Consider the following 27,796-nt stretch of genomic DNA (forward strand, 5'->3'; position numbering starts at 1 on the left):
CTCAGAGTTAGGGCAATGCTCCTCAATGGAGCACTTAACATAGGAAGCTTTCCACGTGTTAAAGTAAAACAAATTAAGAGTGAATTATTTATTTCCACTTCAGCAATGTCGTGATCCCAAAGTCTTGAAAAACTGGAATTTTTTTTTGCATCCTGATTTCTTGAAGATTTGATCCTGTCAAAATCCTATTTTTAATTGTTTTTTAATGGTTTTTTAATTTATCAATTCAAAGATACAAAAATATTATGAACAAACAAAACAAACATTTGTCTCAGTCCTAGAAGTACTAAGAGAAAGACTCACAATCATCTTTTTTTCATTTACTTTAAAGCTTTTCACTCACTGTATGGGTTGATCTTTGGGCACCTGGGATGCACACACCCCATTAATTTTAATAAGAGCCTTCAAATTTTTGAACTGTTTTTACTAAATATTAGTGGCAATCTCTAGTTCTTATGCACAGAAATAATCATAATTGTTCCACTATGAATATTCACATTCCAGGAATATTTGCACTCCATCTCATGGAAGATACTTGTTTCTTGTTGCGTTATGCTAAATGCACTTCACATATATGAAACTGTGGTTGCCCACCTACCTTCTCAGAAGGTATGTTAAATTCAGAATGAATCTACATAAATACAAGATCCAATTATTATATAATTTACTCTGGACTTTAAAATGTACAAAGATAAATAAATAAATACAGAAAAAAGAATAAATGCAGTAATAGGCATTTTGCTAATTTTAAACCCAGTTTTGCTCTCTTCACTCAGTTTTATTTTCCTTTAATAAGAAGAATGGTAATTGTTCCTCACAGTATTTGAAAGGCAAGGAACAGGTTCCTTTTCTCTTTTTACATCTTACGTGTACAGTTGGAACAGGCTATTATTTAGCACCCTAACAAAAATGATACCAACAATAATGCACTTATGCTAGGAAGCTGCACTGGTGCTCACCTACACATATTTTTTAGAAGATAGCTGAAGGCTCTTAAGTGTTGCTTGCTAGTCATGTCATAGTACATTACTTTTTCAAGCAGGAAGTGGCAGAAGGAAACCAATCTGCAGACAAGCTCACCCAGAAAAAAAGAAAATTTTTCCATCAGAGTATCACAGAATCATAGCATCACAAGGTTGGAAAGGACCTACAAGATCATGTAGTCCAACTGTCTTCCCATTACCGTTGCTACCACAAGCACTAAACCATATCTCGTAGCTCCTCATTCAGACGCCTCTTGAACACTGCCAGGGTTGGTGACTCCACCACCTCCCTGGGCAGCCATTCCAGTGCCTGGCCACTCTCTGAGAGAAAAAGTTTTTCCTTATGTTTAATCTAAACCTCCTCTGGAACAACTTTCAGCCATTTCCTCGGGTCCTGTTTGTTGCCTGGCAGAAGAGGCCAAGCCCCTCCTCATCACAACCTCCCTTCAGGAAGTTGTAGAGTGCAATGAGGTCTCCCCTGAGCCTCCTCTTCTCCAGGCTAAACAATCCCAGCTCTCTCAGCTGCTCCTGATACAACTTGTGCTCCAGACCCCTCACAACTTTTCTTGCTCTTCTCTGGACACGTTCCAGTAGCTGTCCATTCCCACAACATGACTTTACTGGACCTTCTTAACAGAATTACTGGGAGTCAACTGAGACAAATGTGGCTTACAAAACCTACTCTGTGTGCCTCGTGCCACTACTCTGGATGTCCTACTCATGTCTGGGTCCTGGCACCTTGGGAACCCCCTACACACCCCTTGTCCCCAGCAGTCCCTGTTCCTGCCGCACCCTGGAAGCGTGCTTTCCATCATGAAGGATCTGAAGAGCAACTGCTTCTAGTCAGATCTCCATGCTGTCTACTGCCAGCCACCTTCTGTGGATGAAGCAGTCAGAATTCATTCTAACCCTGGGACAAGTGCCATCTAAAATTTGTAACATGCTTACAATCTAGTCTGCTTGGAGTATTTGCAGGTGCACACAAGTACTGCTGAAAAGGACACGTGTAACCCCTCCTGCAGCAACTGGGCTCAGATTTCCTTCAGGATAGAGAGGATGCTTCTCAGGGTGTAGCTGACAGTAGTAAAAGAGCCTTGACACTACAGAAAACACTGCAAATCACATTTCTGGAAATCTAAGGCCATCAGACCTGGACACTAGAAATCTGAGATACTTTCTCAACCAAATGGATTGATACATGGGTTTATTTACATGCAGGATGAGAGACCATGAGAACAGTGTGCTGAGCGTTAAATTTCATGCAAATATTTTACTGCTGGGCCAAGTGTGTAACAAAATACACTGGAAACCAACCTGATCACTAACACTGTGGTGATGTTTTGTTGCTAAATTAAGATCCATATTTGAATGTTTCTAAAGAAGCTCTCACACTAAGTATTCTCCCACTTCATTCTCCGACAGTAGTCTACACCTTAATATGGTATATGTGAAGATGGCACCTGGCTACAGGATTAGCCTGTGGCTGCCTGTATAGGGAAGTGTAAGCAGCCTTTTAAAATGTTTCTTATTGCAGTGAGTCTTCCCAGAATGCAGGCAGATATTTCAGCACAGCTCTGGACTTCCTCCATGCAATCTCTGGAACAGGGGTACCTATGTGACATGGGCAGCAAAGGTCTGTATCAAGTTATGTGTACACTTGAAGAAGGAAGGAGGAAGAGTGCTCTGCCTTCTTCAGGCTGACACAGTTGTCTTTAGTCCTTTCTGCTTCCTCAACACAGAAGGAAAGCAATAGGCTGCCCAGCTCCAGGTCCTGCTTGTTTTTTTATTTTTTATTTTTTATTTTTTATTTTTATTTTATTTTATTTTATTTTTATTTTGAAGTATTGTGAGTGTGCTTTTATTAATTTTATTGATAATAGCATCTTAATGTTTGCTTTCATAGTTCTTGAATGTTATCTTATTTCAGGAATCTCAGAGCATATAGCTTCAGTGTAAAAATTCTCTTTCCTATATCTTTACTTCTGATTGTATTGTTTTACTTACTTCTAGTTTCACAATATAGTTTTGTTCAAGTGAAGTTAATTATCAACATCTACAGTTACACTGAAAAACAAGTTTTTCCACGTTATCTTGTTTATCTTGAATCTTCACATAGAGAACTACTGGAGGGAGTCCAGAGGAAGGCTACAAAGATGATTTGGGGCCTGGGGCATCTCCTTTATGAGAAAAGGCTGAGAGATCTGGGATTGTTCAGCCTGGAGAAAAGAAGGCTGAAAGGAGATCTTACAAATATCTAACTGATGGCAGACAAGACAATGGGACCAGGATCTTTTTGGTGATGCCCAGCCAGAGGACTAGAGGTTACAGACGCAAACTGGAACACAGGGAAAACTTTACTGTGAGGGAGGCCACACACCAGAACAGGCTGCCCAAGGAGTTTCTATGGAGATACTCAAAGCCCGTTGCGATGCTTTCCTGTGAACCTACTGCAGGCAACCTACTCTAGCTGGGAGCAGGACTGAACAATCTCCAGAGGACTCTTCTGACCCCTATGATTCTGTGACTCTGTGTGATAAGCAGTACAGTAACTAAGCTGTAAATTTTAAGAGGAAAACACTTAAGACAATTACAGAGTTTTCAGTTTTGTGCATTATAAAGACTACACTTTTGTAGTTCAAGAAGGTGGGAACTACATAAGGAGCATCAGAATGACACTTCTATGTTTTTTAGATCCAAACAGGGTTTTACACATCAGACAGCCACTTGAAAGTGTATTGCCATGGAGAAAGAGTTAGCATACCTCTGCCACTGGCACATTTTCTGAAACTCTTGAAGTAAGTGGCACAGACTTGATCACATAACATAAGCAAGATACACAAATCATATACAGACCTAACCTGCCTGGGATAACCTGCACCCCCAAGTATGTTCTCAGCACTTAGGATTATAGTTGAATTCTTATTTCACTAAATAAAACCCACCCAAACAAATGCCACCTGTAAAGTGCATGCGACTGTATCTTCCTTTTTGTTTTACACTAAGCTGAAAAAATGATCCACTCTACTTCTGTCTTAAGCAGAAAAACACAAGCAACTACCAGTACTGGTACCTTTTTCTATGAGCCTCGGAAGAGCAGAGGACTCACTTCTGACCACCTGTTTGAGGGCCACTGACACACTGCCTGCTTTTGAAAATTTGTTTGCTGGTGATGAGCCCTTTGGTTTTTTGGGCTTTTGAAACCAATTACAGTTTCACAGAAAATGCTTTTTTAAATGAAAAAGATTTCAGGACAAGAGAAATACCAATTTTAAAAGGAGTACATAATTTGAAAGTGTACTTTCTTGCTACCCCTAAGAAATTTTAGAAACAAATGTCTTTTTTTTTTTTTTTTTTTTTTTTCTTAAGCATATAGTCACACTTTACGTTGGCTATTTTTGCTAATGGAAAATTACTTTAAGATGAGTGCATAGTTAAAAAAAAAAAAAAGTCATAAAAGCCCCCAAACTGCATATTTTAAGCTTAAATTACACAGCCTTATTCTTCTAACTTGCCTATGTTGTTATTACAACTGATATACACACTAAAGGAAAGTGTTTTGCACACAGATAATACTGTATGGATTTGTTTTGAAATTTAAGCAGATGCAAAGAAAAGCTCAGTAATTAACTGATCCCTGTCTCCCCTGGCATTTACTTCTCAGAAACTGTTCCAACTGTTATCAAGGGAATAATCAGCTTGCAAGAGATTTGGAAAACAACTGGAATCTATGGTTCAAGTATCTTAATTGGGGAATCATGTCAAAAGTTAAAGGGCAGAGGTCACATTAGCTTAATACTGCCAGGAACTTCTGCACGTGGCCACAGTCCCGGCTTCAGGAGGTTAAAAGCATTTCTTGCTTTACTTTGCAGAGCAATATCACTGCTGCATTTCAGATCCTGGAGGCATCAACTGCCTCTTTCAGGACTCAGGATAGACATGGAATCCAGAGGTTTGTTGATGTGCAATGCTTTTTTCTATTGTATGAATTGGAGCAAGAAAATATGGATTGCAGTGTGTAACAGTAGACAGTCTGATGCTCTAAAAAGCAAGAATACACACACAAAAATGCCACCAGTGGGAAAATTTCTGTCTCATGGATGTAAAGCAAAAAATATTCCCACTGAGTTCATGAGGAAAATGATTTTATACAAAAATCCAAATCACTTTAGATGAGTATTAGTTACAGCTTGTCATAGAGGAAAAGGAGTCTATCGTGCCCTTCTTTTAAGTCCCACTTAGGAAGAATCACAGTTTGTATGACTCACTTAATTGTTCACTGCATGTGAACTTAGGGCTTTCTCCCTTTCAATCCTTTCAAGCTGTCTTTTTATAAATACAAATATTGAGACATTGCTGATAATAGAATTGATGAGACAAAGAATAACTAAATAAATTAGTAAGTCAACACTTACATAACTGATGGAAACATAATGCAGGCCAAATTTCCAGATTTTCAGTGACGTCTACAAAGAATTAGCTTATATATGAACCTCATCAGCAAGGTCATGAGCGCCAGCTGAAAATACACACATCCAACCTTTGCGTTTAGCACTCACTTCAATATTTTGTCTGAATTTTACATGGACTGCACAACTATCTTTTCAAATTCAGACTCAAAAGTTTTACTGTAGAGAGTTTTACCTGTAAGAAAAGATTCTGAACAAGCTGTATTAAACAGATCAGTGGCCTGGGGCAGGAAAAGGACACAGTTTTGTAAAGTCTTATGCTGATGGACTGTCTCCTTCAAAGTACATATCAGAGGATACATTCCAGTGTTCTCACTAGGGAATCTCACGTTTATCACCAATCACCCATTTGTAGGTACTTCCTGTAACACACCAACTCTTGGACAAATACAGAACTGAAAAGAACCACATATCCTCCTTATATAGAAGAAAACTTGGAAAAGCAACTGCTACTGGCATTCAGGGAGTGGATAAAGGGAAAAGAAAAACCATTATGCTTTTCATTTCTTATCCCCCTCCATGATTTTAAGCCAACCTGTCAATTTGTGATTTCTTATTGTTTGGGTTCGGCACTGTTGCATCATGAACTCTGTTGTGAATGACTGCATGTTCTTTTGGATTGTACACTTCCTTGGACAGGAACTGTTGTTTACTATACTTTTGTACCATATCTTGCCCAATCCCTAGGTGAGAGGTTTGTGGGGAACTGCACTCACTGAGCTATAAAGGAAGGTTTATGACTGTCATGTTCTCCTTGGCAGACCAGTACTAACAGGTTGTCTGTAAACTGCAGTTTGGGAATCATAGAATCATAGAATCACAAGATTGGAAAGGGCCTACAAAACCATCTAGTCCAACCATCCTCCCATTACCGTTGCTACCACAAGCACAAAATCATATCTTGTAGCTCCTCATCCAGACACCTCTTGAACACTGCCAGGGATGGAGACTACACCACCTCCCCAGGCAGCCATTCCAATACCTGACCACTCTGAGAGAAAAAGATTCTTCTTATGTTTAATCTAAGCCTCCTCTGTTACAACTTTCTTTCTTTCTTTCTTTCTTTCTTCCTTTCTTTCTTTCTTTCTTTCTTTCTTTCTTTCTTTCTTTCTTTCTTTCTTTCTTTCTTTCTTTCTTTCTTTCTTTCTTTCTTTCTTTCTTTCTTTCTTTCTTTCTTTCTTTCTTTCTTTCTTTCTTTCTTTCTTTCTTTCTTTCTTTCTTTCTTTCTTTCTTTCTTTCTTTCTTTCTTTCTTTCTTTCTTTCTTTCTTTCTTTCTTTCTTTCTTTCTTTCTTTCTTTCTTTCTTTCTTTCTTTCTTTCTTTCTTTCTTTCTTTCTTTCTTTCTTTCTTTCTTTCTTTCTTTCTTTCTTTCTTTCTTTCTGTCTTTCCTTTTTAAAATTAAAATTAGGATTGGCACTGCATGTAGGTTTATTTGGATAGATAATTATTTCTTTGTAGTAAATCATTCTTTTTATTTCTGTTTATTTATTTATTTATTTATTTATTTGAGATGATACCACCCAGATTGCTTTTCTCCCAAGGGCTTGGAAATTAAAAAATAAAGAAAAGATTGCTACATATTTGACTTGTAATACTTGTAGAATGCATAATAAGCTCACCCAGAGCCCAGTCAAGAGAAAACGTTTCAGGAAAGCACTGGCTAACTATAACATCAGAAAGTAAATCTAAGACCTCAAGCTCTCAGCAGATATGAAATAGATAGAAACTGTTAGCTTGTGCTCCATTTTGAGAAGGAAAACTCTAGCTGCTGATTTATAGGTGAATATGGGTTTCAGTTATTGAAAAGACCCAAGAAGAATGATCAAAAATGTACTCCTGATCTTTTCTGTGTCTAAAGATTTTAAAGAACAGACTTACTTAAAGGTAGCTTGAGGATATATGATTTATAGAGAACAAGGACTTGACACACTGACAGCATTTTCAGACTCTCAAGTACCCTCAAGTAACTTGCTCCTTTAATATTTATGTCAAGGTGGAGTCTGTACAGAAGCTGAATAGCGAAACAAATTAAGGAAAGCAAATAAACAATTAAATTGAGTAAAATCTAGTAAGATAACTAGACACACTGGATTTAAAACTCCATATTGTTTTGTTTTTTTTTTGTTTTTTTTTACTTTGATTTTATTATTTATGGTTGTTTAAATTCTTAAGAAATTTTGTTGACTTAGACAGATTTATTCCATTCAGAAGAAAACTTAATTATAAAATAAAAAAGGCATAGTATGAAAATGATATTAAAAAAAAGTGTATTTTCATCTGAAATACATAGAGGCTTAAAACACAGAAAGAAAGAAGGACTTCCCCCAGTACAGATCTATTTTGATTTTAAAACTGTTGAATAGTTCTGAAGTTTTAATTTTTTACCAGGAGCTCCAGATAAATATTGAATCACTGTATAAAACATGAGTACAGATAATTTGCAGAGATAAAACTTCAACTTTACAGTCGCCGTTTATTTCTGGTCAAGTTACTGTTGACTTAGTTGGTTTTGTAATTGACTAAATCTACTCCCCAAAATTAAAAAGAACTTCACACAGTCTATTAAGTAGACTGGTAACACACCACTTCTTATCTTCATGTTAGTTATGGCTAAAAACTGATGGATGTGACTCCAGAATATAATTGTGACCCACAAAACTGATCTGAGTCCAAAAAGTTCTCGTTTCTTCTTTCATTCAAAAGCCTCTGGCTCGAGGGATTGGCAGCAAAGACTTTGCTGCAATTTAGCAAATATACAGAATGTGAAGTTCACTCCAATTTTTTGGCAGTTGCTACTATCACATGATAGAAGAGATTCGATCAAGTTTTGGCTTAGAGTAAATTTGCTTTAACAAACCTGAGATAACCTTGGTTTAAGTTAAATATACCACTGCTGGTATTTAGCTGAGCAGGATAATAAAGAAACAGTCAGCTTTCTTATATTCTATTTATGTCTTGGGTTAACTCCCAAGGTAAATTGTGGATTATTTCAGGGTTATTACTTAAAATAATTCAAACCATCAAAATAACAATTTTCAAAACACAGGCTCAACTAATCTTTTACCATCTGCGACACTGCAGTTATAATTTGTTATAATGTAATTTGTAAAAGCAGTGCAGAAACTGAGGCCTGGTGTTAGCAGTCAAAAGTAGTTTCATTTTGTAGTAACAGAAATGAAACTGTATAGACTACTCTTCTTGGAGTATGTTATTTTGAATATATGCTATTTTTGGACACTGCAGAAAAATGCAAATTTATAATGTGCATGCTACCAGCTTCTAAGATGCCAATTAGAATAAAACACAGAGGTCTCTGTTTCTTATGAAGAATGATGAACAAAGAGAACTTTTGATGTTCATTCTTCTGTCCCCTTAAGAGAGAGGGCCATCCAAAATAGTGCCATTGTGGAATAAGGCAACTAAGACAGAGGATTTGACCTCATAGTGACCTTTCATCTTCCTTCAGCTCTGTATCAAATTCTTCATACTGTTCTCCATTTAAGAGATCTAGAAAACACTTCTTTAATGGTGTTTAAAGTCCTTTTGCCAGTTAAAGAGCAAAGACTATTCATACAATTAAATATTTATGGTGCATTCCTAGCAATGCTCCCCATATGTATGCCCCTCAAATCAATTGCCTACTCCTAACTCAGAATGCTTGAGAGCTTAATGCGTATCATTGTATGCAGGAGATGCAAATTCTGAGTTAGTGAGTAAATAAGCAATCCCTCTTGCAATGCTTATATATGCTTTATTATATTTTCAAGAAAAAAAAAGTATTTAAAAAGAAAATACATTTTAAGCTCGCATGTTGATATATACAGATTTTATTAAACACCAAATTTATTTCACCAAATGCATGTGGTGATGAGGTTTTATTTTAGTATGTGCCTAGAAGAAGACATGGCTTTTGCTAATTGCTTTCCAAAGTCTTTAAAAAAATAGCAAAACCAGAGATGAAACAATGATATTTCTTAACAAAACAGTAGAGGGAGCCCCTTAATAGGGCAATCAATTTCTTATCTGACTTTCTCTGCTGTTGCTCTTGAAGTTTCTACTATACATGAGATAAAAAATGAAACAAAACAAAACAAAAAAACAAAACACAAAAAACAGCAACAGACAAAATAAGAGCATTACCAGAACAAATATTTCTTTATCTTTTTCACACAAAAGATAATTAACAAAACTATCATACCTATTGTATTTTCTTTTTGGTTGACAAAGGATACTAACACCTAAGTTCCTGTCGTTAGCTTATCCTACTCCTAAATTAATACAAAATGACCCCTCAAAGCATCAGCATGTGTTTAAAGAAGTCTTTTGATACAGTGAAGTTTCCATTTTACTACAGATGCATCACACAAACATCTGTTACTCATCTACATGTGAAGATAAAAGGGGGTGGTCTAAAGCACGATGAGAAGAGCCAAGAAAAAAGAAGATTGCTATATCCAGAATTTCTTTATAAGTCATTCTGTGATAGAGTGTTAGAATCGGCAGATATATTGGCCTTGGTTTACTTTGCACAAAACAGATCTTTCAGCTGTTTCCCTACGGTTATGAAAGCAGTTAACTCAGTAACATGAGATACGTTCTGCATAAAAACTCCACTTATTTTCTTTAAACATATGTGCTTACTTCTAAAACTGAAATGGTAATCTTGCCATTGTCTTTTGTAATCTGTATTTGTAATAATGCAACATCACTGACATTGTGAACAAACCACTGAGTTTACTGAGCAAACGGGACTGAGACAACACTGCTTTGATTATACCGACCTTAACAGTCCTTATAGTTCTCATTAGTTCCAGGGAACAGAATTAAAGGGGCTCATCTTTCCCTCTGCATGATTATTTGTGAAATCCTTTTCCCTGCCATGTCCGAAAGCACTTAAGTACAAGCATAAAACTGAGTTAAGTTAGTTTTTTGTTATTTAAGAGAATGCAAACAGATTTCAATGACCAGAAGCGGTCTTAATCCAGGGCATGAAATCAAATCTGTGCTCAGCAGATGAAAGTTTAATGAGAAATTCAATAGCGAAATCTTTACTCAGTTCCACTAAGTCAAAGACAAAACTCTCTGTGACTTAACAACGGTCAAAGTTTCAGACACTGGCCTCAGTGGGAATCTCACATGATCAGACAGCGCAGAGGACCTGTAAGATCCTATGGAAAGACTCCTGTGAAGGAAGATAGACATTTGTATCCACGGAATTTGCTGAACTACAAGATTTTCAACACTGCAGAAAACAAACTTCTTAAAGCACAAATATCAACCCTCCACTACCCAGCTGGGGAAAATAAACCAATATCCGATCTCCAATATGGAAGATATTTTAGGATTTAGCCTTTGGAGGAAGTTCTTTATTCAATTAGGAAAATAAATACAAGTTCTTTTCTCTTTACCTGCACTGGTGCCTGCACCGGTAGTGAGGTCCCCACCCATCAGGCCACCTAGAGGGTTGAAATACTACAAGTGAGTACAATAAACTATAACAAGCAAACATTCAAAACATTCTCTGACTTCAAACGACCTTCTTCTATATGCACTGCTGTTTTTCTCTGACTTCAGAGGCCATCAGATTATGCCCAGAGTCACAAAACTGTAACGTTTAATGCTATACATACAAAATACTTGTTTTTCAAGGACCAACAAAATCTGCAGCACCAACAGTTCATTATTTTATTTTCATATCTCCACAGCATAGGAAATTAATTTTATTTGAAATTGATACATAGACTCCTTCACTTGAGAACCATCTTTAGATCAGTATTAATCAGAAAAGTAAAGGGTTCCACGTATGATTTGGAGTAAAGAGACTGGAAGTTCCTGTAACAGAGTTTAGCTCAGATGCTATCAGATATATTCATGTAGCTTTTTATTTTAATTTCTGCAGCTTGTCATTGACATTCATTCTAAGAATTTTACAAACTTCCCTTTGAACTTCGGAGACCTGAAATGATTCCTTGAACCCAGTATTCTTAACGCTGTTGATGTTGCTCCAGTCAGGCACACTGAATTAACATAATCCCTCTTTATCCTGTTTAGAGATGAGCCCTGATCGTCACCAGACTGGAGCATAGCTTCTTGCTATACAAAACGGACAACTAACATTTACCATCAAGGGGCATGCAATAATAATAAATTCTGTTTGTAGCCTCTAGACTTGCAATTTAGGTTTCTTGCATTGGCCACGCATTCTCCTCTGCCCCCTTAAGTTTTATGGTGTAGAGAATTACTGCATGAATTAAGTAGACAAGCTGCCTTTTTATGAAACAGCAGATAGTCTTCCCTTTAATCTTTTATTGATTTCCCTCAATCTCAGTCGATATTCAGCTCTTTTTAGAAGGTTTTTGTTTGTTTGTTTTCTAAATTGGGAATAGAAACCAATTTGGTTCTTTTGATTCTTCAACACAGCAATTTTGGATGAACTTTTATGACTACTAAAAACAGAGTTCTTTTTTCTAAGAGTACAGTTTAAAGTGACCTATGGAGCACAGGCAGCCAATAAAAGAGAATTTAAGAAGACAGGACTGAGCGCAGCCTACCTGTGTTACCTGCACTCGGAGGCCGATGTGTCACGCCAGGAGACATGCTATTTCTTTGCAAAGAAGGATGGGCCAGTGGCAAAAGATTGGGGTTTCCCAGTGAGCTGACTGGATTACTGTATACCAGACTGCTGTGGTTGGACACTGGGATAGAAACTGGCATCTCAAAGTTTGGTGGTGGAACAGCCTGTACAAGTAAAATGGGGAAACAAAGACAAGAATAGTACAGAAGCACAACAGCCTTTGAGTAGAGTTACTCTATATTTAGTTCAAAAATTTTGTAGTTGGTGGTTAAAATATTTAAGCTCCCCCCAGCTAACAGTCAAAAGAAGAGTTTCAAAGAATTACCAAGGCTTTTAAGTGTGATTTTTCAAATCACAATTCCATCTTTCTTTAATGCAGCTTGCACGATTACTTTGTAAGAAGAAGATTTTCTAGCTTTTTTCTTTTTTTTTTTTCTCTTTATTTTTCTTTCTTCATCTTCTCCTTCTTTTTCTTTCTTTTTCCTTTTTCTCTTCTTCTCCCTCTTCATTTTTTTTTAAAATAAAATCCTGCATTATGAATCTTAATTTTCTTTTTCCTTAATTCAGTGAAGTCGTTATTGTTCGCTTGTGATATCTTAATCTAGTGTCACAGATGACTGCAAGATCAAAGGTGGATGATTATGATGACTTCATTGCATGAAGAAAAATTAGAAGAGGTGGAATGCAGAAGGGAAAGCTTTAACTTCATCTTATGTTGCTTTAGCAACCAGAATCACGTTAAAACTATGAACACAGTAAATGATGTATTTTTGTGTTTATATCTGAGCTTAGAAAGTGCTTAAAATAAATGAAGTTCTACTTAGGCATATGTATCAAATACAAGAACTTAAATATAGAATTATTTGGATTATTTTGATTTTCTCTTTGCATGCATATCTATGTGTGTTCGGTGATGTCTTTCCAAAACACTGGTGTCACACTTGAAGGCAGTAGCCTCCCTCGAGCCTTTTCTCTATGAAGAATCCTTTTCAGAAATGAACAAACTTATGGCCTACTCCAATTCTATGTCTGATAGACGGTGTGAGGAGATAATGTGTGTGATTTTCATAATCCTCTCAGAAAGCCAGTCTCAAGTCATCTTGGTTGGTTGAATTGTTGGTTGGAGTTTCCTTGGGTGAGATTTTTCCTTGGGTAAGATTTGCCTGAATTTATTTTAAAACTTTGATTCTGGTATCACTCAAATACACTAGGACTACACATTTAGTTTACCTGTTTTTGTTTTGTTTTGTTTTCAGTAATTCATTTTTTGTTTGTTTGTTTTTTTGAAAGGAGAGTGTTCTTATTGTTACTTGACAGCACTTTAAGTGTCAAAAATACCCCTTAATATGCCATTTGAAAATCTTATATTACTCAAGAGTCTTAATTTTTCAAGGCTGTCTTTAAACTAGGCTTGCAACAACTTCAGAAAGAGGAATTCACAGATTTTAATTTTATTGCTGGCAGCTGATGGTACTGATAAGTTCTGGTGAGAAAATGTTGAGAACTGGACATATAATCTGCTGTGTTAGGCAGCAGAGATATTCTGACCTTGTGCCACCCACATGTACCTTCTCTGGCTGGTCAGATCTGTTGGCTGTACCCTGAGTATTACAGCACTGGCCATCAGATTACTTTTAACCTTGCACTTGTATGTTTTGTTGTTGTTCTCTTTTTGCACCCACCCACCTCCTTCTGGGGGCAGATATAGCTTGCTCTAAATATATAACAATCATTTTGCTTAACCACAGAAACACACAGAAGGATTTTAGTTCCGAGCATGATGTGAAGGATACATTACACAAATGCTTTGGGACTTATTTCAAGGCCTTAATTTAGCTCTGAAACTCACAATGTGGCCTATGGCCTCCTTTTGTGAGATGGCTTCTCTTTATCATAGTGGCCAATATCAGTTAGGGCACCTGAGTGGAAAGACCTGGCAACATGAATCCTCAGACAAATTCCTTCTTTTTGTACAAGAAGCTGAGGTGCAACTCAATGGCTGTGTTTTGGAAAAGCCAATGGATTTTAGTAGAGGTGGGTAGGGAAGGATATGAGAATCTCATTCATTACATTTAAAACTATACTTGCTGCTAGGTCCGCATGGAGATCCTGAAACCTACTGTTTATTACTCATGAATTGGAAAAAGAAAAAATGACTACATATTCAAAAATGTAATTAATCTTCCCAGTTGTTCTTCATTTCTCTTAGGAGCAATCTTCTTTGCCTGCATACATCATTTTGTTGATGTCCTGCTCCTTGGCTGCAAGTGTGGCTTGTATTTCAAAGGAAAATTTACAAAGCACATTGCTCAAGGGGTATCAGTTTATGTCATTATGATGATTTTAGGCTCCCTAAAAATAGACTGGCTTTGCATAATCTTAAATGTCCTATTGGTCTTTATATATTTTATGAAGCAAAACATTATCTTCATTAGCTACAAACTGATCCAGTAAATTCCCAAATTCCACATAAAAAAGAGCAGAAATTTGGACCTCTCAGTTAGAGTTGGTTCTGGAGCTCAAAGTTAGCTGCTGCTGCTGCTGTTTTCTGCCTTTTCAAACAGATTTAACAATTGAATCCACACAAAGACAGACATCTTCACATCCAGTCCGATGTGAGACATGAATAAGACCACATGGAGCATCTTGTAACATTCATTGCTGTGGTGATCTCTCTGCCTGGCTGCTTTGAGGACATAATCCTTCCTCCAGTTCTGACGGCTTTAAACAATTCTTAGCTGCTTGAGTGTCATCCTATGCTATATTGAGTACCACTCACTGGGGATCACTTTGTCTTCTTCATTGCTGTCATGAAATCTGTGAAAGCTTCCCTCTGAGCCTAGGTATATAGCTATTGGCTCTATTTTCCTAACTTGTTTTCCTTATCTTGGCATTTGTTCATCTATGCCAAACCCATTTGTCCATCTCTGCCCTTCAACAAATGCAAATCTCAAGACTTTCTCAGTTTCTCATTATGCTCATCTGCTTGTATCTCTCTCTTCAATGTCTAAAACACTTCAGGATTTGGAATCTCGAGTTCTCTACATTGGTATAGAACAAAAGAGCCCTGGACTTGGCTTCTCTTGTGGCTGCCACTATCACTAGTCATCACTTAGTCATACAGACATTTTGGAAACAGTTACTTAGCTATCCTTTCATCATTTTGAAAATGTTTTTTTAAACTATTTATTTATTTTTAATTATTATTTCTGTTTATATAATGGCTTCATTTTTATCATTTTTTTTTTTTTTTTTTCTACTGTCTGGATGTACTTACAATTGATTATGGATATTTCATAGGCAAATCTATCAGTGCAAGGTCAGTTAGCTCTATCTTATGCAGTGCAACACACAATAGTGTATGATCTGGTGACTTTTTTTTTATTACCAGTAGCCAAAAGTTAGAGAAGGTATTCTGTCTGGATAAGCACCAGTTTTAAGTAGTAAGTGTCTAGTTACAGTTTTCCTCCAGTTTCTCAAATTTTGTTACAGTCTCGTATGTCCTTCTTCAAGAACTGCATCCTATTACAGATTCCCTTGTCATTCTTGGTAAGTCACAGGGCATATCTATTCCAGTGAGGCCTGATGGATATTAAAGCTTATGATGCACTTGCGTAATATCTATATTAGTAAATTAAATGTGCCTAGGAACTAAGGCCATCCAAGGCCACAGGGCAGTACATGTCCTTATTATTAAACTTTCTCAACCTCAAAAACATCATGGCTACATGCAAACTGACAACTGGGAATTGTTCCTGGCCTGGGCTAACTACCAAATAGAGCTAAGAATCAGTCTGGAAGAGCATTATTTGGCCTGTGCCAGAAGAATGCCAGGGACTGTCAAACAATCCACTCTGAGGCAGAGATAAGTGTCTTAGAGTGCTCTTTGCTGTTCATTTATTAACACAGGCATGGCTTTGCCTTTAACATGTATGCAGCTTGTCACATCCTGCTTCTTTTTTTTCCACTGTCTCTTCTCCTTTGAACAAAATTGCTAAAGAGCGCAGATTGCTCACTTGAAAGGGAAGTGCCTGCGTGCACTATATCAGATGTGAACTCCACAAGCTGAAGTGTGTTGGGCAAAGCAAAATGTTGGGTACTCAAAACCCTTGAAAATTAATGGGCCAAATATTCTGTGCTAAATATTGTATTTTCCCCCTCCTGTGTTAAACCAGACTTTCATTTATTTAGAGACAGAGACATTTACAGCCCCCTTCTAGTGGACTATTTCTGTCTCCTCTGCTATCATCACTTATGAAAACTACAAATAAATGTGTAATTATTATCAGATGTTTTAGAACAATATAAATGCTTATCCCCAGAAAATTATCTGAGGAAACATTATTGGCCTTTGCTGTTAGGAGGGAAAGCCAATTTTTTCATTTGGCAACAGCTTTGGTCTCTTACAAGACCAGGCAGAGGCACTGCATTGTTCTACATATTTTGTAAATAATGATTTAATGACATGACTTGATGACTTTTCATTCAGTTTTGCTTTCTTTGCCCCAACTTTCTTGATCACCTTTAATAAATACAAGTAAATGATTGTAAATTCCCTGAATTCCCTGGGAATTCATTATACTGAATTGCACAGTTAAAGCTGGTGTCCTTTAAATGCAAATTTCAGTTACATACAATCTGTAAACTCTATCTTGTCCACTAGATCTAGATTAATGCTAAGAAAAGGAGATTGTTGCATTAAGGGACGTTGCCTACTGATTCTTCTTGTGGTAAGCAGTTTGATGGAGCACACAAGCCTTGAGGTATGTGAGATGTATCCAGGGAAAAGATATCTTATATGGAAAGAAATACTAGCATTTTTCATTTCTGTATCTCTGAAGCATTTATGAAGTGATTTCATGAAAAACAAAAGCGCTGTACCTTCTTACATCCCAGTAAGGTAGGAAGATACATTATATTCAAAATCCATCCCAGAAAACCAATGCAATCAGCAAATTAAGAATGAAGCCAGGATTTTATTTGACATCAAATGGTTAGATTTAATGAAAACTGCTAGAAATAAGTTCCATGATTTTTTTGGGGAGAGTCAGTGTGATGTACAATGCATATAGATCACTTATGTTGCTTCTAATTCCTTGAACCTTCCCGGTTTTCTAGAAAAGGTGATTTCCCTATAAATTCTTAGAAGGTAAGGATGGTGATAGAACTCAGCATTGGCTTGAAATGAGTTTTCTTACGAGGTGTTCTTTCTCACAGCTTAGATTTTAATAGTTGTAATATTCACTGTTTTGTCTGAAGGAGAGAATGTATGAGAGAAATAGAAGATCTCAAGTGCCAGCTCAAAACGTATTCGAAGACTGAAAGTTAACTGGATTGTATACTATCTGATTGAAAATGTTGTCACTTTGATTTGAAAAAGCACAGGTCATCCTTGAAAAAGGAAAGAAGTGATGATTGCCAAGATTTTGATGTGAAAATGGGTGAAGCATGTGAACTTATAATAGTCAACCGAAATGTTGCAATCACTGTTTGTCAAACTGAGTTCCATCCTGAGAAATCAAACTCATGGTGACAGCTATGACAACTCTTGTGGAGCAAAGTACCTGTAGGGGTGTAGCAAATAAAAACCGAGGCAAGAAAGATTGAATGTACATTTATGCCTCCTTGATATTTCACGTACATGCTTGGATTTCTTAGCCAGTCATTCCAAATGCTTGGTTGTCACATCTGGTGCCATTCTGGCCTCCATGAAAAACCTTTGTTATTTATTATTATTTATTTTCCAAAAAGTACTGTGATGTGAGAACTTCTCCAGATTTTAGTTAGCTTGGGTGAAAATTTTTATGTTGAGAATTAATGGAAAAAAATTTTTGCATGGGATAGAAACAGAACATCTGTAAGAGGTGCCCTCAGCTTAAGTATCACATATTGTACACACAATTGAACAGCATTATGAATATGTGTGAGAAGACATCTTCTCTGTGAGTTATTCTTGCACACAAGAATAAGCAATGAACACACCCAAATAGTCTTCTCTAGAAGAACGCAGTTTACTTATGTAAATTCAGATGCTTCTTTGGACCAAGCTAATTCTTTGTGTTGCTAATCCACTCAGAAGAAGGGCCAGATATAACCTTCATGGCTTCCACAATTTTTTTGGTCAGTTTAATGAATCTTCTATTAAACATAATCAGAAATGTTTTCCCCCTATACATCTTGTGCAAACAAAATAGCACATGCAGAGTTATTTCTCCTAGATATCTGGCAAGGCATATGACTGATGGTTAGAAATTTTGACTTGGTTAAAACAAAATTTAGCTCATGTTAAAGCATTAAGTAAATGCTGATGAGGTCAAAGCAAATTCTCTGTCAAAGCTATAAAATCACCCCAACACACAAACATGTCTGAATCCTACCATTAGGCTCTCATGCAGTATGTTTATCTGCAGCGAGCAAATAGCTGTAACCCTTCAGTGCTGCAACTGTGTTTGGCAGGGACATATGAGAACTGAAGTGACACTCATAGGAGGTACTAATTGCTATTTATAAAGGAATTTCAGTTCTACATCTTTTTCTTCTTCATCTTTTTTTTTTTTTTTTTTTTTTTTTTTTTTTTTTTTTTTTTTTTTTTTTTTTTTTCTATATCACCACTGAAAGTATTCTGTGGGTTTGTTAGCCTGTCCACAAAGAGATATTTCCACTGTTACATTTTAGGTATAATTTGTGCAAGTGGTGTGGTAAAACAGTTCTGTAAGCCTAGTGAATATTATGCATATATGTATATTTCACTTCCTTCTGCAGGTTTCACCTACTGTAGTCTTTGTCATGTCAGAGGTAGAGACTTGGAAAAAAAGTGCATAGTGTAAAATTGCCTGACTATAGTGTTTAATTACATATTGGGCTATTAAAGCCTGTTTCCAGCTGAAATATTTTCTTTAAGAAGCCAGAACTGAAAGGGTTATGGTTTGTTACTGCAGCGGTTATCAGCAGACAGCCATCTAACCTTTGGTACTTACAGGTATTTTATGGCTCTTGATCATATTATCAAATTCTTCATTAATTTTTTTGTATTTTTCTTCAGTGCGTGGGGTGAGAGCGTAAGAGGAGTCAGGATCGGGGCTTTCACAACCTTTGTTTTCTTTCTTGTTCAATGCCTGCCAGGTTCAGAGAAATATCAAAAGGTAAAAAAAATGAAAGGGAGCTCAGAGTACTTACACACAATCTTTGTCTGCTGATCATTAGATCAATATCTTCATTAATTTTCCTGTACTTGTCCTCAGACTCAGGGCTGTGACCTACTGAATCGTCTGCATCGGGGTCTGGACTGTCACAGCCATTAAGTCCTTTCTTTCTCAACGTCTGAAATACACAATTTGGAAAGTTCAATCCTTTACACAGGCTGCAAGAAAGACTCAGCAGTGTTAGAGTATCACAAACTGCCCAGAGGTGGAATGTTTTACATTTTAATTTAGGGACAGAAACTGCTGACATATCCACTGCAGTGATGTCACATGCCTTACTGTGAATGAGTAGACAAGACTACACCTTGCTCTAAAAGAATCTCCTTGCTTGGAATCAGTCAATAGAAAACAACACTAGCAACCCAGCAAAATGCTTGTGCTTATACACCCCATTCCCACCACATCTGATCACAGTAAGAGGTTAAATGTTAAAATACCCACTTGGAAGGTAAGTTATTTTAGCATATTTATACATATGAATGAATAACAACAGCAAAAGACAAATACTACTTAGTGTGGAATACTCTGGTGTTTTCTAGAGGGAAAGATACAGGAGGAAGAAATAAATAATAAAAAAAGGTAACAAACTTAGTAATTCATGTTCTTCACAGAAGAAGGAGGAGCAACTGAATCAAATTCTTTAAGGAATGACATGAACTGCCATTTCAAGGTGCATGTTTTTGGTAGGACAAGAGTGAAGAGTAGGCTGCGAAATACTGACTCGGAGCTCCTAGACATAGTGTTTACTTTTACTGACTCCAGTTACAGTGCTACAAATGTACAATGATAAATTTTAATGTACAGGAAAAATAACTGCTAGAACAGATGCTTAGTGAAAAGTCAAAACAGATGAATCTCAGGTTCACCAGCTGAAGTCAAGACCTGGAACCACGAACATCAGTGAACAGCATCACAAAGAAAATAACGGTGATCAAAAGCACAAAAATTGAATGAAATTAGTAGCTAACAATTTAAAATGGTTGCCTGGTACAAAACAAAGCTTAAGTGGTCTACCAGTCATCCATTTTGTTAAGGTAGAAGACTGAGAAAAAAGTCTTTGTGGACTATCCAATACAAGCAACAGCACACAAAGTCAGTATTTCCAAAATTTCCCAAACTTAGCTTCAAGAGTTCCTTGTTGAAAAACTCTTCAAAAAGGCCATTTGGCTATCAACAGACATTATCAGACTGCTCACCATTAAGTTTCTTTTGTAGCCAGGCTGAGAGATATTACAACTTGTAGATATTACAGCTCTCCTGTGTTACTAAGTAACTATGCTTATACTGTGTGATTAGTGTCTGTGTTAGCAATTAGCCTTAGACACCAGGCTCTACCTGGTGTCTTTTTGCCTTCTTTTGCCTGGCTGCCTCTGATCTGAGCTTTTTGATCTTTTTTGGAAAAGCACGTTTCTTATCTATTTTCTCTATGGCAATGCCCAATTTAACACTGTTAACTCCCTACAATTTTATATTACAAACTCATATTTTGTGCCATTTTATTTGTATATCAAAAATTAGACTTCAATTCTTTGTTTTATACAAGACTTATGGATGGGGCCACATTATCACTGCAGAGAAGCTATAAAGCTATTCTCCTTCTGGAGGTATGACTTGAATCTTAGATTTTCATCAAGACAACAAAAAAACAGTGCTCTGTCCTTTGAGGTCAGAATCTTCCAAACTCATGCTGTGGACCTCTCAAACACATTTTGGCAAACACAGAAGGCTTGTTCAATGCAGATCTTTTCAAATTTCATAACAACACAAATTTCAGATCTAATCCTAAGAGTCGCTCCTGACTCACAGACAAAATTATACATCCATTTGAATAAAACCTTAAGAAAAAACCATGTCAGAAAATGAGATAACTTGAATGAGTCTCTCCACTTCTCCGCTCCCACTTATCTCTCCTTAATGTTTTAGATATTTGTCCCATGACAAAGTCATGAATAATCTCTACTGCTAATAGACAGGAACAAGCCCATTATAAGGAGGGCTTTTGCAATCAACTGCTGTTTGAAAGACTTAAAAGATATAATATGGTAAAGTAAAAGTGAATTTTCCCTTTTATATCTAAATAACTCACCTGCTTTATTTTCAAAATCTGAGAAAGCAGGTGCAATGAATTACAGTTGCTGCCATTCCAGGCTTCAATCCCTATTCTAACTAGAAATTTCTGTATTAGGCTTATGTAGTGGGGGGAAAGCCAGGAAGGTCTGTGTGAGTAGTGCCCCACGTGAGCTGAGCAGCTTCAACTGCTCCAACAGGGACCTGCCACTGCCAGAACTGAGTCATGAGCGTAGCTGTGTGTTCTCTGAGAGAGAAGATGTAAGTGAGAGAAACACTGCTGTGTGACAGCAGCTGGAGGCTAGGGTTGAGCAACGGAGTAGAAGCAGTCCTGCAGGCACCGAGGGCAGTGCAGGAGGAGAGCAGGAGGTGCTCCAAGTGCAAAGTCCCCTGCAGCCCAGGAAAGGCTGGTGGTGGAGCAGTGGATACAGACTGAAGGAGTTACAGTCCTTGGGGAAGCCCCTGCAGGAGCAGGCCTGGGCCAGAGCTGCCGCCTAGGAAGAGCAGCCCACTGTGAGGCGGATGGTATTCTACCCAAAATTAGCTTTAGCTCTAACAGTGTAAAGGCAAACTTTGCTCTTGCAAAATTCACCAATCCAGTGAGCTTGGCTGGTGCCTTGGCAGACATGGCTAAGCCAGTTCACTTATCTGTGCCCTTTTCCCCAGCCAGCTCCCCTAAATTTTGGTGAGTTAAGTTTAGACAACAAAAATGTTCACAAGTGTGCTGCACAGCTTCTAGCTTTGTGAGTGCTGGAACTAATGCCTGTTTCTCTATAAATTACACTTTGGGGTAAAGTGCAATGTACAGAGATTTCTTGCAGCTGGAGCTCTTGAGGATTCTCTTGCACCCTGCCCATCCTTCTCTATGGATCTTTTTTCCACTTTGTGCACAGGGCTTACTCTTCAACCCTGTATTTCAGCTGGGACACCTTTGAGGGATACCTCCAAGATCTCTTTCTGCACAAGAACACAATATTTTCATGAATGATGCTGAACTTCATAGTCCATAAGACCTCTCCTTTTGTGCCAGATTTCCTTGGTACTGAATAAAGAGTGAAAGACTAATAAGGAAATGGACAGAAAAGCAGATGGATAGGCTGCATAGGCACACACATACACACACAGTAAAATTCGCAGTCCTCCTCTGGAGAGGAGAACTTGCTAAAAATGACATACTTATCCTCTGCAGTTAGGTACTGAATGGTATTGAGGACAAATATAATGATCCTGAGCATCTTATTATCTCTGACTTCCCAATACTCAAGCTATAATTTGGTCTGTTCTGCTGCATTGTGTGTTACTTTAGTCCCCACACTATTACTATACCGATACCTCTCAGAAAAGTCCTTTTCTTTTATGCTTCAAAAAATTTGGTACTTGTTGGTACAACACAACTATAAGTGACACTGACTGATATATTACAGACCCATTATTCAAAAGCCCTATGGACTCTGTGTCAATTTTCCCCTCTCCTCCTTGGCTCTGTGTCACCACTTGATTATAGAGGCTGACTCTGGACCTCAGAGAAGAATAGAATCATTAAGAAGGCCAACTGGGCTTCAGCAGGCCTTTGACCTAGACTTGCAGTCATTTAGAAACCATGTTAAGCTGTTGTAGCCTCCTGCAAATCCTGAAATATAGCCAGAGCTATAGCATCCTCCTGGAACTTAGTTAGTTTCCAAGGACTTAATGAGTATTCAGGGAATTTTAAAGAGCATAAAATTACACAACTGTATGGAGCATTGCATTCTGGAGTACCCCAAATCAAAAGATTCTTTTTTTTTTTTTTTTTTCTTTTTCTTTTTTATTTGGTACTACAGAAGCTCTACTTCTCCCAAGTAATTAAACAAGTAATTACATTGGACACTAGTAACATAAAATCAGCCATGGCATATGAAAAACAAAATGGTTAAAGGAAAACAGCCTTTGGCTGAAATCTCATATGCCAGCAGTTCAGTCTAAATTCTGCTCAATAAATCTCTGATAAGTGCTGACTTAGTGACATACTGGTTGCTGTAAAATGAAGTATAAACAACTATTTACTTTCATTTCATGCAAAATTTATCATCACTACAAAAGCACAAAAGAAAATATGGCACTATCAGCTGGGTCTGATTTTAACAAGACAATGGAAATCATCACAATTTGAAAGCTTTTGAGGGGGAAAGAGCTTTTCATTTTTATTCAATCTTTGTTTATGCAGTATTATCTTTTTCTTTTGGTTTTATTTTAACAGAAAGATTGGAGAAGACCAGAAATTCAACTTTATTTATTTATCTATCTATCTATTTATTTATTTATTTATCTTATCATTTAGGTTGCTTATCATTGTAGAGGAGTTTCTCCTTTCTTTATAGTTTCAATAGTTTCATGTAATGTGAATCTCCACAGAACTTGAGAAGCTGCAGATATTTGGACACTGAAATGCTTAGATTAGCTCCAAAAGGTAAAATACTAGGTCACTTGATAAGGTCCCCAAAAACTTTTGACCAGTCCATTCTATGTGTTACACTTACATAACCTGAGGATGAAAGACCCAAGCAGCTATTGCAATATTAATCATTATCTTAATATTGCATACTGCCTTGCTGGCTTTATCTATGTCCATAATCAAAATTTCCAATGCAGAAAAATTAAGAATTACAGTTCTGCTTTTACTAATTCCCATATCTGCCATGTTGTTCAGGAGTTACCTTAAGAATCTTAAGAATCTCTCACTGATAACCCTGCTAGCAACCATGAGAATCCACAAAGATTTAACATGATATATTATACTCAGCTGTTAAGAGACAAAAATTACAAGAGCTCTCTATTTTCCACTATCACCTTCCTGTATCTTGATAGGAGAAATATTCCACATATTCCAGCCACAACTGAAAAATAGTATGGTCTCTGTTTTGCTCACTGAAGCCACATAGCTACGTGGCAAGGCAGACAATAAGCAATTATAAAGAAATCATATGTTATTGTGTTCAGTTGCTTTATAGCCATGCCAAAGCACCCAGCCAAATTTATGGAGACCCTCTAAAAAGCAGGAAATATTTAAATCATGGGCCTGATTCATTTAAGCATCTGTTTGCTCTCTGTGCAATAGAAACACTGAAGTTAGCAAGTGTAGAGAGAAGGCAACCTTCACTCTCTTCTCTTGCACAGTTACATAATGATGAAATTTTATGATGAAATTGCACTATACAATGTATGGTGCAATCAAGTAATGAAAGATTCTAGTGGAATGAAAAACACAAGGAGGAAGAGATAGGTTGCTATGGGAACCATCCATCTGAATTCACCGACTTCTGTGTAAGTAAAATCTGAAATTTTATATTCCATTAATGTAGAGTTCTTAGATTTTTACGTTTAATAATGAACATAAACTAGTATGCTGGTACTAATGCACTTTAATTGCATGTTTAGGAGAATCATATAAAACATTATTATACTTACTGTTATCTAACAAGCTTCAGACAAAAAGAAAAATGTATACCAGTAAAAGAGAAAAATGGAACATTTCTTACCTCTTTTGTATAAATCATTAAATGCTTTTGTGGTTTACACCTTTTTTTTTGAAATAAGCTATGGGGCTTGTATAACAGCTGAACTTTTAGAACCACATGTTAACCTTTTTGTTACTATCTTATTTTCACCTAAGTTTCAAAGAAAAAAAAATTCCATTGTCTGGTTCTGCACATCTTTCTTCTTGAAATGAATACACTAAGTGTGTATTTCACAACAATACACCGACTGTCTGCTTGGATTTGCCTCTCATTTTTACATACCAAGTGATTATTCTCTCCTTCTTCAAGTACCTTTTCTAATCACACCTCTTGTGAAACCACACAATGCTGATACCCTTTGCCAGTAGCATCTGCTTCTCCTCGCTTTTGGATAATCACCCAGCGTGTTATGAATGTCTATATGTGTACACCGCAAGATCCTCATGATATGAGACTTCCACCTGCTTACACAGTTCAGCCTATTATTTCCCACTCATGCTCTTGATGCATTACAAGACATATATCCTCTACAATAATTTTTAGTACAGATACAAAATCAAGTTAATCAATAGCCTTTTGAAAGAGCACTGGGACAGTGGGATGTTTTCTTCTCTTTCCCTTAGCTGTGCTAAGGTTGATTACCAGGGAGCTTGGCAAGGATGTGCAGCTGGTGCAGCCTGAGCCAGGGGGATGCACCGCCCTCTGAATGTGTTTATCAGCTTTCACCTTGCATCATGTCCCTCTATAGGGCATCTCATGCATCCACATGAGGTTGCACAACTTGTCTTCTGGGCTATCCCAATGGGAAGGTAGTGAGATTGGAGATGGTGAGAAGGCAAGGGCTTGCTCCCTGAAAGAAGCCAAGTACAATACTTTTCGTTAAAGCTCAACCACATCCAGGATGTGAAAGTATTTAAATTATGCAGGGCAATGTTGACCTTACAGAAGTACAGAGAGAAGATGGGCAAGTCAAATTCAGAGATGTCATAGCAACTGATTTAAACACTGTATCTTCCCGAGTCTCCTCAGAAACAAAAACAAATCACATGATGACGCCAGCACTAAAGATCTGTATTGAAATTTCTGTCAATGCATGTAATGAAGCTTACACCACTATGCTGACAACTATTCCAGAGGGTGTACAAAATATCACTGTCCATCACTGTGTTCATAATTTTTTTTTTATTTTTTTTTTATTTTTTTTTTTTTAAGAACTGAACTCCTAATAATTTCTGGGACTCTAAGTAGGGACATTTCCTCATCCCTCAGGCTTATCCTCATCTGTCATCACAGAACAAATGGTCTGAAGGCCCCACAAATCCCGCAGGCAGCTGAGGTAGGATTCTTCTTCTAACCCTCTGTGGAGGAGATCATGTTTCTCTGGCTTTGACAGCAGAGATGGGTCCAGGTAGAAGCAGGTGAGGGCATGCACTGTGTGAATGGCAGCAATGCCACACGTCTCCACCATCCACACCTGCCAGCCCAACACCTGGTCCCAGCACCATTGCTGCTACACCTCCAGCACTTGTGTGGTCACAGCCTGCAGGAACACACGAACACTGCTACTGTATCATGTTTCAGCATCTTCTTGTTCAAAGTTACAAGGATTTTTTGCATGTTTTTGCAGGTGTGCTTAATTAGATTTCATTGGCAGTGATGCAATACAAGAGCAGCCCAACACTGCTAGTGCATTGGATTAGAAGAGGTAAGACAAGAGATGTGATTTTATGAACAAGGATGGTACTTCTTAAACAATAATTTCACATGCAAGATTAGTTGGAAGCGATGAAAGTAGTGGCATAAAAGTAATGTCAACCTAGTTATGACTACATCTGATAAAATCATCCCTACATATATATAGGATTGAAAAAGAAAAAGAACAAGTCTTATTTAAAAATAAATAAATATCCTCTTAAACATTAGTCAGAATTTACTGCACTGTTAAATAATGTGGTTTAACTGAAGTACATAGTAAAAACTAAAGTTGTGCGCAGCTCTGCTGTAAAAACACATCACTTTCCATTGACTTGGCTGTTAGTGCTTTATACTGCAAATTGGCAAATTATTTAGCTAGATTGGAGGCATTCTCAGGACACTTGTACCTAAGGATGGAATAATTAACCACTCTTCCTTGAGCAGCCCCACAACTATAACCTTGGGCTGGTTCTCCCAAGGCCTTTTACAGGTGATTGGTTCAGCTAGAGGAAATAAAGAAGATGCAGATTGGGGCAGAAAGTTTCAGTCTGCTCTTGCCAACACTTTTCCTGCACATTGCTCTACCCACACATGTGTGCCCTGGGCTTTAGCAAAGACAATGACTGTTTCACAAGGACCAGTATTTGAGGGATGACTCCATGAAGGCAACATTTCTGCATTCTGTCTCCTTTCAGTAGTTCATAGAGAGGAGCACTGCCAGCCTGGAAGCAGACTCTCTATCTAGGGATATATAGGTGGGCCAAAGCCAGAATAGATGCATCTTTGACTTGGACCTCTTGGCCACAGCATGATATCAGTACATTAGGCCTTTCATGGAGTTTTAAAAATGTTCTAAGTGTATGAAGATGGCCAGATTTTCCTTAAACTTTATTGAGCATATTCAAAATAGAAGGTACTGTGAGATACAGTATATTTGATTTGTACTAGGTTTTGCTGCCAGACACAGAAAGTGTATGAATGGAAAAATAAACTTTACAGTAGTTCAGCAGAATCATCTCAGCTTCTTTAGGGAATATGAGGCCACTTAAAAATAAACACTGTAATCATCAACAGGTTGTTATTTCCCTCCTTTTTATGTTTGTCTATCTATAATCCTTCTCCACTGACTCCATCTCTTCCAGATGGAGCTCTGCCCTCAACATTTTCATTTCTGTCTAATTTAGTCAGACATGTATACAAATACAAGACTGAAGTCAGATCTCATTTACACTGGTGTAAATCTGTGGCTGGAACAGCTGTAAAGACACCAGCTGAGTTATTCTAGATCTACAGTGGTGTCACCAAGTCTGTTACAT

General features: G+C 37.3%; 1 protein-coding gene across 7 annotated transcripts in view; it reads right to left on the reverse strand.

Annotated features, from left to right (window-relative positions):
- MEF2C (myocyte enhancer factor 2C) overlaps window positions 1-27,796 on the reverse strand; it is a 123,234-nt gene that overhangs the window by 16,877 nt on the left and 78,561 nt on the right. For 6 of the 7 annotated variants that reach the window (XM_072360321.1, XM_072360318.1, XM_072360319.1 and 3 more), the window contains exons 4-6: window positions 19,199-19,342; window positions 12,000-12,186; window positions 10,857-10,904 (exon numbers count right to left, since the gene is read on the reverse strand). In XM_072360321.1, coding sequence (XP_072216422.1) covers window positions 10,857-10,904; window positions 12,000-12,186; window positions 19,199-19,342 — 379 coding nt within the window. Of the gene's footprint in view, window positions 1-10,856; window positions 10,905-11,999; window positions 12,187-18,999; window positions 19,138-19,198; window positions 19,343-27,796 lie in introns of all 7 variants that reach the window. The other variant, XM_072360322.1, reaches the window with a different exon arrangement.

This window comes from Excalfactoria chinensis, chromosome Z, assembly GCF_039878825.1.
Source record: "Excalfactoria chinensis isolate bCotChi1 chromosome Z, bCotChi1.hap2, whole genome shotgun sequence".
Classification (NCBI taxonomy): Eukaryota; Metazoa; Chordata; class Aves; order Galliformes; family Phasianidae; genus Excalfactoria; species Excalfactoria chinensis.